Source organism: Piliocolobus tephrosceles, chromosome 7 (assembly GCF_002776525.5).
Source record: "Piliocolobus tephrosceles isolate RC106 chromosome 7, ASM277652v3, whole genome shotgun sequence".
Classification (NCBI taxonomy): Eukaryota; Metazoa; Chordata; class Mammalia; order Primates; family Cercopithecidae; genus Piliocolobus; species Piliocolobus tephrosceles.
In genome coordinates, this window is record NC_045440.1 from 39061098 (window position 1) to 39074574 (window position 13477).

The window sequence follows — 13477 nt, forward strand, 5'->3', positions numbered from 1 at the left end:
CAACTATAACTAGTTAAGCTAAAATGAGATCATACTGCATTAAAGTGTGCCCTAAACCCAGTGACTGGGGTCTTTTTTCTTGCTTTGCCTAAGACAGGGTTTCACTCTGTCACCCAGGATGGAATGCAGTGGTGCAACCTCAGCTTACTGCAGCATCAACCTCCCGGGCTAAATGGATCCTCCCACCTCAGCCCCCCAAGGAGCTTGGACTACAGACATGTGCCATTATCCCTGGCTAATTTTTAATTTTTTGTAGAGAAAGAGTCTCACTATGTTGCCCAGGCTGGTATCAAATTCCTGGGCTCAAGCAGTCTTCCAGCCTCAGCCTCCCAGAGTGTTGGAATTACAGGTATGAGCCTGTTCTCAGTCACATCCTTTTCTTCAGTCCCTATCCCAGGCACCTCCCCAGGTCCTGAATGGTGCACAGCCTGGAAGACTGCTTCCATTTTATAAAGAAACTCACACTAGCACCTGTCGTGAGTTTCTATATAAAAAACTCATTGCCCCCGTGTTGCATATTCCTCAAGATCATCCAGTATCTAGATCAGGAGTCAGCAAACTTTTTATGTAAAGAACCACAGAGCAAATATTTTAGGCTTTGTGGCCTGGATCATCCCTGTTATAACGACTCAATTCTGCCATTGCAGCATAAAAGCAGCCACAGACAGTATGCAAATGAATGAGTGTTATTCCAGCAGCTCTGCCAAGCATTTCAGAAATTCTAGTAAACATGCATCCATCTGGAGAAGGCAACTCAAGTTGCAACTCATTCTGCAGGAGACCCAGAAGATGCTTGATCAAAGTGCAGCTTGTTGGGGTAGAAAGGCAGGGATTCACAGATCCCAACTGCTCACCCTCATCAGATGAAGTAGCTGGCAGAAGCAATGAGTTGTAGTTCTATTATTCCAACACAGAGATCACCCCAGTTCAAGAGCTTGTTATTCACAGGGGTGGGGGCAGCATACCTGAGCAGAATGATTCCCTTGCATCTTGATTCATTTGATTGGATTTTCTATATTCTTTTTCTTTCCCTTTTGTTTTTATTATAGAAATAATTTCAAGCCAACTTGGTTAATTAGGCAGAGCATTTCCTAGAGGAGCACAAGGCAGCCACCACGTGGAAGGTGAAGCCCTGCAGAAGCTGCTGCTGGGTGTGGCTGCAGGCAGTAAGGGAGGATGGCCATCTGAACTGCATTCAGGGAGCTGTACTTGATAGTTCAGGAGGCCATAGTGTGGGTTTGCTTTTCCACTGCCTCCTGGTCTTTCTCCTGTACTTGCAGTAACTTGAGATGAAGCCTCTACCTTATACTCTAAGGCTAGAATTCAGGCTCCTGTTTTGTTCCCTATGCGTGGTCTCCAGCCCAGCGTGCTTGCATTAAAGGGTGGTGTCCTGCCACGGTCTTCACAGCCTATCCTTTCCTAGAACCCAGGACTGCAGCAGGCCTTGCTACCATCTGCCAGGCTCTCCCAACACCAGCACACTGTCAGTTCATCTCCATGCTCCCTGGGCCCAGAGCCTCTGATGCTGGTGCCATCCTCCTATTGGGCCTTCAACCCTTAACCTGGGACACCCCCACAAAGACTACTTCTGCTGTTGGGACTCAGAAAACAATATCTTAAAATGAAGACCTGAGCAACAGCTTCAGAAGTGAAGTTTTTCTCTGACATTCTCCTACCCTCCTGTCTCCCTGTTCCATTCTCCCCCAAGGCTAGCCTGGAAACCTGCTTCTCCAAGGCAGGTCATAGAAACCATAACCCCCTATTTCCCAAAGCCAGCCATAAAATCCTAAAAACTATTACTCTAACTTCCCCCTCACTCCCCTCACCTTTCTATGTAAAAACTGACCATAAAGAAATTATCTGGTCAACCTTGCTGGAGAGTAGGACATTAGACCCCCTTTCCCGAGAGGGTCCTGCCCCACACCCAGAAGGAAGGAGTGCTGCTCAGAGAGACCAAACAGACTCTTGACAGACAGGCCTTGCTGGGTATCCCCACTCTGTCCAACAGCATTAGATCATTCCCTTTTTGTGCTATCATATTCGTACACAGCTGCCCTTACTTTGCTGAAGTAACCATAAAAATGACCAATTTCTACTGCATTTGGGTCTTCATTCTGAAGGCTCTCATGTATATACATTGCATACATTTGCATGTCTTTTCTCCTATTAACCAATCTGCCTCATGTCGGACTACTTGCTCCCTCTAGTAGGAGGCCTTGCTTTCTCTGCTCCCTATGAACAGTTGGGTTGACACCAACCCAAGCCAGGAGCCAGTTTAGCTTCCTAGGCCCTCGGATCTGTCTGCTGCTGCCACTTTCCAAGATCCTTTCTGCTCAAAGCAGCTTCAGAGGGAAATGGATGGGAGGGCACACTGCAGAAGGGGGTATGAGCTGGGTGTGAAGGGAATACTGGCACAAGGCAGGACCAACCTGAGCCATAGCTTTCGGTGCACCACACCCTATTCATTCCCTTCTTGCCTATCCAGCAACCTGGTTTCTGCAACAGGGAGGGCTGAGCCAGTCCCATGAACAGCCAAGACTAAGCCATCAAGTAAAGGCTGCACTTTTTTTTTCTTTTTCCTGTGGAATATATTGATGACGGCTAACAAATTACCCTCAAGTTCCATTTCCCAGGTCTGAGGGTGTTTGAATTCAGGAAAACAAGTGGATGCTCTGTTGTCTTGAAACTGTATTTAAATTCATGAAGAACTAGTTTTACCATGTGGCGACTCTTTTTTTTTGTTTGTTTGTTTTGTTTTTTGCAGAAAGAATAACTCTCCCATTTGCTAATTGATGTGATAAGCAAACACACACCTTCTCCTCTTCCATCATTACCTCCAAAATTTAAGTTAACAGAAATATTCTGCTTCAGCAGAGAGAACATATGGGCTGGTTATTAATTCATGGAAAACAGGTAAAAATTTTCCAGTGACTTTTTTTTGAGATGTCTATTTTAAGACATTTGATGGGGAGTAGGTTACAAGATGAATATGCAACCTTTAAGGGAGCAAGAATCAGGAGTTTCAATTGACTGGCTGCTTGTCAAAGGTTGATACACAACCTGTGCCCCCAAACATACAGAGTTTGTCTCCAGATTTCATGTGTTTTGCAACCTCATCCTATGCCTGAATGTCACAGCCACCTTTACAAAAACAATGTTGTTTAGTTAAAGTAACTAGAAAAATACAGTAAAATGATTCCTTGCGATTCTCTAGGTAAAAAGAATACATTTTTCTTAAGAAAAACAGTGGTAAGAATAAAAGCCAAGCATTGTTTCAGACTCTCTCCAGTTTCCAAAACACCATTTACAAAATAATTACACCTACAGTTTATGCATGATTCATTAGACAGCAGATAAAATGTACTGCTAAATTTTAATTGCTTGGAAAGAGTAGGCACCATGAAATATGCCCCCAACTTCTCTGGATTATAACCTGTTTGGTCACATTTCTGCCACAAAATAAAACTTGTCCAAATAGTTTATCTTCATTACATTATAAGAGTATTTTAGTTTCATGATGTGATAGACCGCCGAAGAATTTATTTTAGTTAAGCAACTAAAAGGTCAAATCATCAGTTTTCAATATTTAAGGTTTTACTTGTGAAAGTTAATAGGCTTGAATCACAGGATCTCCTGCAAGATGAATCACAGGGTCCCCTGCAAAGATGATGAGAATGTAATCTCAGAAGAAAAAAAAATTCAGTTCTTGGCACACTAAAGTAGTTTTAAAGATTACAAATTTTTCTTTCTTTTCCTCCCACTCTCCCCTGCCAAGGTAAAAAAGGGATGATGTCCTGCATTATACAGACATTGGTAGGGGACCTCTCCATTACACATAACTCAGCATGCATGATCCACTCTAATTGCAGACGGAATCTAGAAAACAGAATAGATATCACATCTTATATAATACACAGTAGGCATGATAGACAACATCTTGCAGAACACACACAGCTCTTCAGCAGATGCAAGCTGCTGCAATACTTCATCAGAAGGAGCCAGGGTGATAGAATGAGCACCTGAAATGGTATTCAGGGGTCTTACGACAGCCAGGTCTGCTGAGCTCAGCCACCCTAAAGGCTTTGAGTGATGTCTACCATTAGGCTCTGGTTCTGACAACTGCCTGTGAAGGAGGAGCATGATCCGCATGACAGGCCAGCACTTGGTTTTCAGGGTCTCCCCGCGATCACTGTTCCTGCACGTACCTGTGGTCTTTAATGGGGTCTTCTCTCCTAGCAAGAGTTTTAACCTCTTGGCGTGGATTTTGCCTTGATAATGGGAATCGGCCACCACCGCTGAAGTGAATGACATGTTGCAGAGTGTGCAGCACTTGTTCTTATCCACCATGTCGGCATCACTTCCCTGCGCGGGAGAAACAAAGGCCACGTTTGAGACATACCCATTCCATTCTTTTACAAATGAGGCTTATCCCAGACGAACTAGTGTATTGAAACATCTAGTTTTTGTTCTGCAATCTCTCGCTCCCTTTTTGCCTTGCTTTCTACTAATCTTCTTTTTAATTTTTTTTTTTTTTTAATACTTTAAGTTCTGGGATATATGTGCAGAACATGCAGGTTTGTTACATAGGTATACATGTGCCATGGTGGTTTGCTGCACCCATCAACCCATCATCTACATTAGGTATTTCTCCTAATGCTATCCCTCCTCTAGCCCCCCACCCACTGACAGGCCCCAGTGCAATCTCTTTTTCTTCATGATAATCATGATCAAAACTTACTCAGTGACTGACTTTGACATACAGTTAGTTAGTAGCTATTAACGCCAGATACTGGGATTTCAGGATAAATTTGTAGAGATGAGTTATCCAAATAAAAAAGCCCACAATTAAGAGAGAACATACTGAGTCTGGCACAGTAAAGGAAAGCAGTCTCTAACTGGACCCATTATACTCATTAAAGTCAGTAAAATATCAGAGTTCAGATAGCCTGAATTATTTAGCAGAAATTATCATTTATTATTCTGCTCTGCTTTTGACCAATTTTAGCCTCACCAGGATATATGGCCACGATGTTCAAGATTTTTAAAGATTTCTTTAAGGAATTGAGTGTTTTTCATAATTAACTCGATTCTGTATCATAAAGCTATGATGACTGTGCTGGCTAGATTTTCTGGGGGAGTTTGTGTAATTTCCCTTTTCTTCAGGAAAGGTGATTCATTAAATGCTGCACAAAATGCTTAAATCCAGCTGGATTTTTACTCCTTTGTACGGCTTAATGAAAATGAACCATAATTTAGAAAAAAATAAAACCTTGGTCAGAGCCTGTGACCCGCTATTGTGCGCGCAGGTCATCAATTACCTATACTTATGAAGGCGAGGAGTAATCCATTGCTTCCCCTCCTGCTTAGTTAGAAATGGAGGGTAGAACAGACTTTTAGATAAGAAGTTAATCTGTTCCTTAAGGGTGCAACAATAGCCAAGCATCTCTTTGCTAAAGAGCCAGCTGCAATGAGTATATGGCCCCACAATGGCCCCTTCTCTTATTCCTAGTGAGCCCAGAGAGTACAATTTACAATTGGATAGTGAGGAGGATGAGGGTGGTGACTGGCTGGAAGAAGGGAATTACATAGTTTATCTGCGTAGTAATAAGATGTCCAGACTGCTAGAGAGAGTATCGCCTTACAAATTATGTGGTAGTTTGGAAATGAACTCCTTCCACCTTAAGGCATTAGTCTGTAATATCTCTGATAATTAGCATTTCATCCTTGGAAGGAAGAGGGGTGTATGTGTCCCAGGAGCAAGAGGCTGACCTGAAGTTCAGGGAGAGACTCCAAACATTGGTGCTGGGATGGAGGTGGTCAGTGAGTGGAAAAGGACCACTGGAGACAGGAGGAGCTTTCCCAATGGGTCCTCTCCTGCTAGGAAATCTAGTAGCCCTGAGGTTGTGCCCTTTGGCAATACTCTTGCTAAGAGTTTAAAGCCAAAGTGCTTTAAGTTTTCTCCAGAGATAAAAAAACAAAAAAGTATGAATACTTTTACATCTGTGTGGAATACTATGGAGATGAAATGGACCTGGAGGGAAGGGGCAGGGTTGGCTTCCTGGGTCCCCCCAGCTACCTACCTCCCCTGTCAAGCCTAGGAGATGGCATGGAAGCCAGGGAGATGGCATAGACCAGAATCACCAGGAAGAGGCAAATCAGGGAGTCCCTGAAGGGTTCCAGCCCATTAAATGAGGAGTAGATCATGCAAGAGGAATGAAAGACCAAACTTGGTGTCTCTTTACTGCATGCTAGAGGATATATATTAGTCTCACTTTTTAAAATTTGTATACATTTGAGGGGTACAAGTGCAGTTTTGTGACATGGATATATTGCAGAGCAGTGAAGTCTGGGCTATTAGCATAACAAAGAACTAAAAATAGAACTACCATTTGATCCAGAAATCCCACTAATGGGTATCTACCCAAAGGAAAAAAAATCATTGTGTTAAAAAGATAACTTCACTTTTATGTTTATTGCAGCACTATTCATAATAGCAAAGATACTGAATCAATGTAAGTGACCATCAATAGATGATTGGATAAAGAAAATGTAAATACACACACACACACACACACACACACACACACACACACACACCATGGAATACTACTCAGTCATAAAAAAGAATGAAATCAAGTCTCACCAATTTTTAAAAAGGAAGATTATCAGGGTGAAAGTGGTTGCTTGAATTATACCATTTTTTCTACCTACTTATGCATGACATAGGTCAAAAAGTGTAATTTTTTAAAATTAGGAACAAGTTCATAAGCCAGAGCTTAATTCTCAGTCTTAGAACCTGTGTATCTGTTCATCTGTGCATTCTCTTTAGAATCTATGCATCTGTTTCGCCACTTCCAATGAAAACTCCAGCCATGCCTGGCCTTTCTCCCTGAAGCTTTAACAGCTAGAAATGTCTAAAGAAAATCTAGGGGCCCAGAGACAGAGGCCAGCATCAACACACAAAATGACTGAGAACTAGTTTCCAGGGCAAAGAGTTGCCCTTAATGAATGAAAAATGGATTTATGGTATTCATTTACCCAACACATTTTTAAGGTCCTACTAATTGTGTTAGATGCTGTGGTAGATGAATATGACTCCATGCCCTGTTATCAAGGAGGCTGGCACCAGGAGAATTGGAGAAGCAGACAGAAAATAAGGGGAAGTATTATAATCAAAGAACTAGAGTCTCATATTGGACTCACATTCTCCTAATTGTAAGATTAAAAAAATAATGTAAATCAGGACTGTCTGTATGGGTTTTCATCTTTAAGCCTTTCTTAAAGGAACTGCTGGAACGCCCTTCTGGATCACTCCATGTCTAAATCAGTTGTACCAGAATCTTTCTTCCTGGCTCATCTCATCACTTCCTTGAGGTGAAGCTGCTGCTGCTGCTTTTTTTTTTTTTTTTTTTTTTTTTTTTGCTGCAGGGTCTTGCTCTGTCGCTCAGGCTGGAGTGCAGTGGTGCCATCATAGCTCACTGCAGCCTGGAACTCCTTGGGTTCAAGCAATCTTTTCACGTCAACCTCCAGAGTAGCTAGGATCACAGACACATGCCACTACACCTGGATAATACTTTTTTATTGTTTGCAGAGAAAGAATGTCTACAACCTGTTTTCCAGACTGGCCTTGAACTCCTAGCCTCAAGCAATGCTCCTGCTTTGGCCTCCCAAAGTGCCGGGACTGTAGGAGTGAGCCACTGCACCAGCCTGAAACCACTTCTGGCTCCCTCTACTGTCTGGGAGAAGTGAGAACCAGTCTTTGGGTCTCCTGGGTGCCTTGTACATTCTTTTACAGAACATGGAATTATTGTACTTACTTGTTTTCATATTAGTCCGCCTCATGAGAGGGCAAAACTTCTTTAAGGTCTAGGAAATTGTCTCATTGATAGTGAGGAGCCAGCACCTAGCACCACATTACCACAATGGAGGACCTTCAAACGTGTACTGAATGAATGGAGCAGAGGGTTGGTTTGTGGGATTAGTAACTTGTGTGACATAAAAGTCAAAAGAGGAGACAGGTAACACAGGGAGGTCTATGGCAACCCAACATTTTTCCAATTGACAGAAAGATGTCCGGGTAAAGAACCAGAGATGACAACAATTTATACACTAACTTGAGGGTTCAGTAGGGAAATATGTTAGTTTCGCAATGGTAGTTTTAATATATATATTCCTAGACTTCTCCTTTCCTGGACAATCTCATTATCATATAGAAAAATAAAAAATAAAAGAAGAGGAAAATCAATTGTTATATAATAATGTATCATGGGATATAGTTATGCCATAGTTGTACGAGAGGGACCAGGCAATTTTAGGTACCTGATAATAGAGGGGCTGTGAGGCCCTGAAAAGTTAGGCAGCCTTTCATGCCAACAGTACACACTAAGTGAGATACTTTATAAAAGGGGCCAGTTATTCACATAGTGCAATTTTAAGTGCCACTAACCCTAACTGCTCTAATGACACTGATGGATACACAACTATGCAGAATTTTTTTTTTTTCTTTTTTTTGAGATGGAGTCTCACTCTGTCTCCCAGGCCGGAGTGCAGTGGTACAGTCCCGGCTTAGTGCAACCTCTGCCTCCTGGGTTCCAGTGATTCTTCCACCTCAGCCTCCTGAGTAGCTGGGATTACAGGCGTACACCCTACGCCTGGCTAATTTTTTGTATTTTTAGTAGAGATGGCCACCATATTGGCCAGGCTGGTCTCAAACAAGTGACCTGAAGTGATCTGCCCACCTTGGCCTCCCAAAGTACTGGGATTACAGGTATGAGCCACCGACACCCAGACAACTATGCAGAATTTTAATTGCATATTCTTAGCTACCAAAATCCCAAATTAATGGCTCTTTGCAACTCTAGATTATATCATCTGCTATGGTTTGAATGTGTTAGAAACTTAATCCCTAACACAACAATGTTGAGCGGTGGGACCGTTAAGAGGTCTGAGCCGTCGTGAATGGATTCATTCTGTTATGGAGAGAGTGGGTTTGTGATCAAGAGAGTGGGATTGCTGTTCAACCCTCACTTCCTCTTGGTCACCATGTAATGCCCTCCACCATGTTATGACACAGCAAGAAAACCCTCACCAGATGCAACCCCTCTGTCTTGGACTTCCCAGCCTCCAGAACCATGAGCTGAGTACATTTATGTTCATCATGAATTACTCAGGCTGTGGTGCTCTGTTACAGTAGCACAAAAAGAACTAAGACATCACTTTCATTAGAGTGTCTTGCTGCATCCAGAGCAAGGTTGATATATGAACCAGGGTAGAAACTCCATAAAGTTTGATGAATTGACCTCAATGAATATATTTAAAATTTCTGGCTTCAAGATTATCCTTAAAATATGAGTTTCAAACTGGAGGCAAAAATTCAGTCAGACTTTTTAAATGTACTGTCCATATTGCTGAAAGAAATAAAAAGAATGCTTGTGGAGTAACCTAAAGCTGCTCAGTCAAAGCATTTTGCAACATTAAAAAGTTTTCAGAAGAATTCAATCAGGACAGAAAACCTCACTGACCCTGGCTAGAAATCTAATCCCCAAACACCTTTCTCTTCTGTTATAAAGATTTCTTTAAGTTAATTCAGATGATTGTCCTCATTCTCTGTTGCTTTAGGTGAAGATAAAAAGCCTAAGAGGGAGACATGCACTTTCAGAATGGCAGAGTGAGGAGTTCGGTGAAACTCCTTATGGAGAAAACACCCGTGTTAGGTAAGCTTCACTCAGGCATGCATCATAGTGCTGCTGGCCTTGAGTTCAATGTTAATCAAGCACTAGTACTTACATCCAGAAGGAGACAGAGGAAATTCACTGATCTGTATGTGAGACCACTCCAGAAAATGCTAAAGAAACATGCACAGAGAGTAATGGAGCGATAGAAAAAGGTTGTCTAAATTTGTGAATTCCAGAGATAACAATCGATAAAAAAGCATAGTGGATAGCATTGTTGTGAGGCTAAAAAGCAAAGAAATTTACTATATATATATATATTTTTTTTTTTTTCAGTAAAGTATCTCTAAACAGAAACACACAAAACTAGGTTACATATGGATGGATTGACAAAAATATTGTGACCAGCAGTCTCCCAGACCTAATCCTGTATTTTACCTAGGAGCAGTGGCTCAACATTTGCTAATTCAGTGATGATGACAACTTTATAGAACATAACTCCTGTGGAAAATGAGAATTAAATGTATTTCATTCAGGAGAAATAAAAATATATGTCCACATAAAAACTTTTACATGAGTTTTTATAGACACATCATTCATAATAGCCCCAAAGTGGAAACAGACCAAATGTCTGCCAATTGCAGAGGGAGTAAATAAAATGTGGTATGTCCATACAATGGCATGGTATTTGCAACCAAAAGAATAAAATACTGATAGAGGCTACAACATGGAGGAATCTTGAAAACATTATGCTAAATAAAAGAAGCCAATCCATCACAAAAGACCACATAATGTATGACTCTGTTTACATAATATTTCCAGAATAGGAAAATCTATAAACACAGAGAGTGAATTAGTGATTGTCTAGGAATCAGGGGGCAGTCGGGGAGCGGGGAGGAGGGAGATGGGAAGGGAAATGAGGAGTGATTGCTAATGGGTAAAGAGTTTCCAAGGTTACTGTAGAACTGGCAGTCACACAGCTCAGTGAATATACCTAAAACCCTTGAATTTTATACTTTAAATAGGTGAGTTTTGTGACATATGAATTATATCTAAATAAATCTGTTCTAGAGAAAAAGCCTAAAAGATTCATTTAAATGATTTCAAAAGCCCAAAGATATGTTGAAATTTGAAGCTTAAGTTGTTGTTTTTTTTATTTTCTAGGCATCCTCTGCTTGGAGGTGAAACTTATTCAGAAAGTGAATAATAACAAGGAGTATTTTGTTCATGTTGGTTCCTGTGTAGTATATGGAATGAATTTCTTTGAGCACTGGCTAGACATTCTACGATCCTCATAACTTGTGTTCATTTTGGCAAAAGACATTCTGTGGCTATAATGAAACTCTACTTGCAGCTGCTACTAAGCTACACCTGAAGGCAATAGTCATGTGACACCTTCTGCGAGATGCAGAAATAACTGCACCTCTCAGCGCATACCCTGTAGTAAGATAGAATGTCCAATAAATGCAACTATTTCCAGTGTTATGCATGTTGTTGCTTATATTCTGGTATTTAACTTTGGAGAAAACCAAAACACAGAAAATGGTGTCTCTTCTCTCCCACTTTACTGGGATCAAAAGGCCTGGAAGTCACATTTCCTGATTGACTATAGGGTCCTGGGCAACACTGTCTCCCACTGTTTTCTCTCATGCATCCCGTTCCACTCCATTTGGGTCAAGCTGTTCTCTCTCCTCCTGACCTGTTTAAGTCACATCCAGATATCAAGGTCCATTTTCTCCAAGAGTTTTTTCAAGGTGTCTGCAAATTTCATCCACATCTTCCTTCCTGACCTCTCCTAGTCCTTAACATCCTTGCCATACATTTTGATTTGGTCCTGTCCTTTAATTGCTTTATTAGCGTTTTGTTTATGTTTTAGAATTATCTTTCTAAAAACATCTTAAAGGCAGCAAATTTACAAGAACTTTAGAAATTAGGCAGCAAATTTACAAGAACTTTAGAAATTATCCTCCCATCATAGCCAGTGCCTGACACAGGTCTGGATTTATAAAACAGACTTGATAAACATGAATTAAATAGTTGAACGACTTGACACAGCCATTCATTAACCATTTCTAACTTGGTCACTTAACTCTGTTTTCCACCTAATGTTATTATAATATCTCCCTTGCTTTCTTACCAATATGATTGCTTTGTTTCAGGAAAAGGCCAACTGGCATAAAGTGTCATTCATACACTATACTGAAATGGATATAATGGGAATGTTATTGTGTGAGTTTGTCCACATACAAAGGATATGTCCTATGGCTAGAAGGTGAGTGATGTTCCGAGTCCATGGGGAAGCTGTAGTGTCTACAGGAAGGCTGGCATGAACTAGACAGACATATGCCCAGCTATTTGGATACAAACCACACACTCTGTGGATGAAAATTCCCAATTTCCATAGTATTGGAGGAAATGGTCATTTTGACAATAAAGGAAAGAAAGACTGAAGATTTCTATTGAAGAGGGATGAAGAATTCTGTTTGCCTTTGGAATTTGGATAGCTTTAGTTTGTTTTTTTAGTCACCGAAGAAATATTTAAACAGATGGTCACAGTAGTTGCAAGACCCCAAAAGGGAGAAATTAGCCAGAGTTCCTGAGAGAGGACAACTGTGTAAGTTAGACAAGCCCCACTAACCAAGAGAAGTGGCTAGGAAAATGCCGCAAATGAATAGAGGGGCCGGAGAGAGCAAAGGTGGGATGAAAAGCAATTGGGAAGATCACAGCACTTATTTCAGTCTAGAATTAGATGACTTGGATATTTAAACGTGCTTATTTACTATCTGTCTCTGACCACTATTCAATATTGTACACCCAGTATCTAGAGCAGCATCGTCCAATAGAAATACAGTACAAGCTGTAAAACAGGCTACATTTAAATATTCTAAATGACACATTTTTGAAAAAGAGAACCATGAAATTAATTTCAAAAAATATTTTTTCAAATTTATTTTTTAATTGAAAGATAAAATTCTATGCATTTGAAGCACATATACATTGTGGAATAGTTAAATCTAGCTAATTAACATATATATTGCCTTACATAGCTACAATTTTTGTGGCAAGAGCACTTAACACCGACTCTCTTGGAATTTTTCAATAATATAATGTATCACCATTAACTATAGTCGCCATGCTGTACAATGGCTCTCTTAAACTTATTTCTTCTTTCCTTTCAGGATGTATTCAACATAAACATTATTAATGAGGTATTTTATATTCTTTTTCTCATACTAAGACTTCCAAATCAAATGTATATTTCACACTGATAGCACATCTCAATTCAGACTATCTGCATTACAATTGTTCAACAGCTCCTTTGAGTGAGTGGCTACTACATTTGACCACGTAGCTCTAGAACTAAGTATTTATTTATTTATTTATTTATTTATTTATTTATTTATTTATTATTGGGTTTTTTTGAGACAGAGTCTCGCTCTGTTGCCCAGGCGACAGTGGTGTGATCTTGGCTCACTGCAACCTCCGCCTTCTGGGTTCACGCCATTCTCCTACCTCAGCCTCCCGAGTAGCTGGGACTACAGGCGTGTGCCACCGTGTCTGACTAATTTTTTGTATTTTTTAGTAAAGACGGGGTTTCACCGTGTTAGGCAGGATGGTCTCGATCTCCTGACCCCGTGATCCACCACCTCGGCCTCCCAAAGTGCTGGGATTACAGGCGTGAGCCATGGAGCTCAACCAGAACTGAGTAATTATTAAATATCAGTTAAACTTAATAATGAATGAATAAATGAGTTGTCAGTGGATAAATACATAATAAAATAAATACAAATACACACAAATAAATA

General features: G+C 40.7%; 1 protein-coding gene across 2 annotated transcripts in view; it reads right to left on the minus strand.

The window, feature by feature from the left end:
- ZMAT4 (zinc finger matrin-type 4) overlaps positions 1–13477 on the minus strand; it is a 365160-nt gene that overhangs the window by 153634 nt on the left and 198049 nt on the right. For both annotated transcript variants that reach the window (XM_026453908.1, XM_026453907.1), the window contains exon 4: positions 4206–4362. In XM_026453908.1, coding sequence (XP_026309693.1) covers positions 4206–4362 — 157 coding nt within the window. The remainder of the gene's footprint in view (positions 1–4205; positions 4363–13477) is intronic.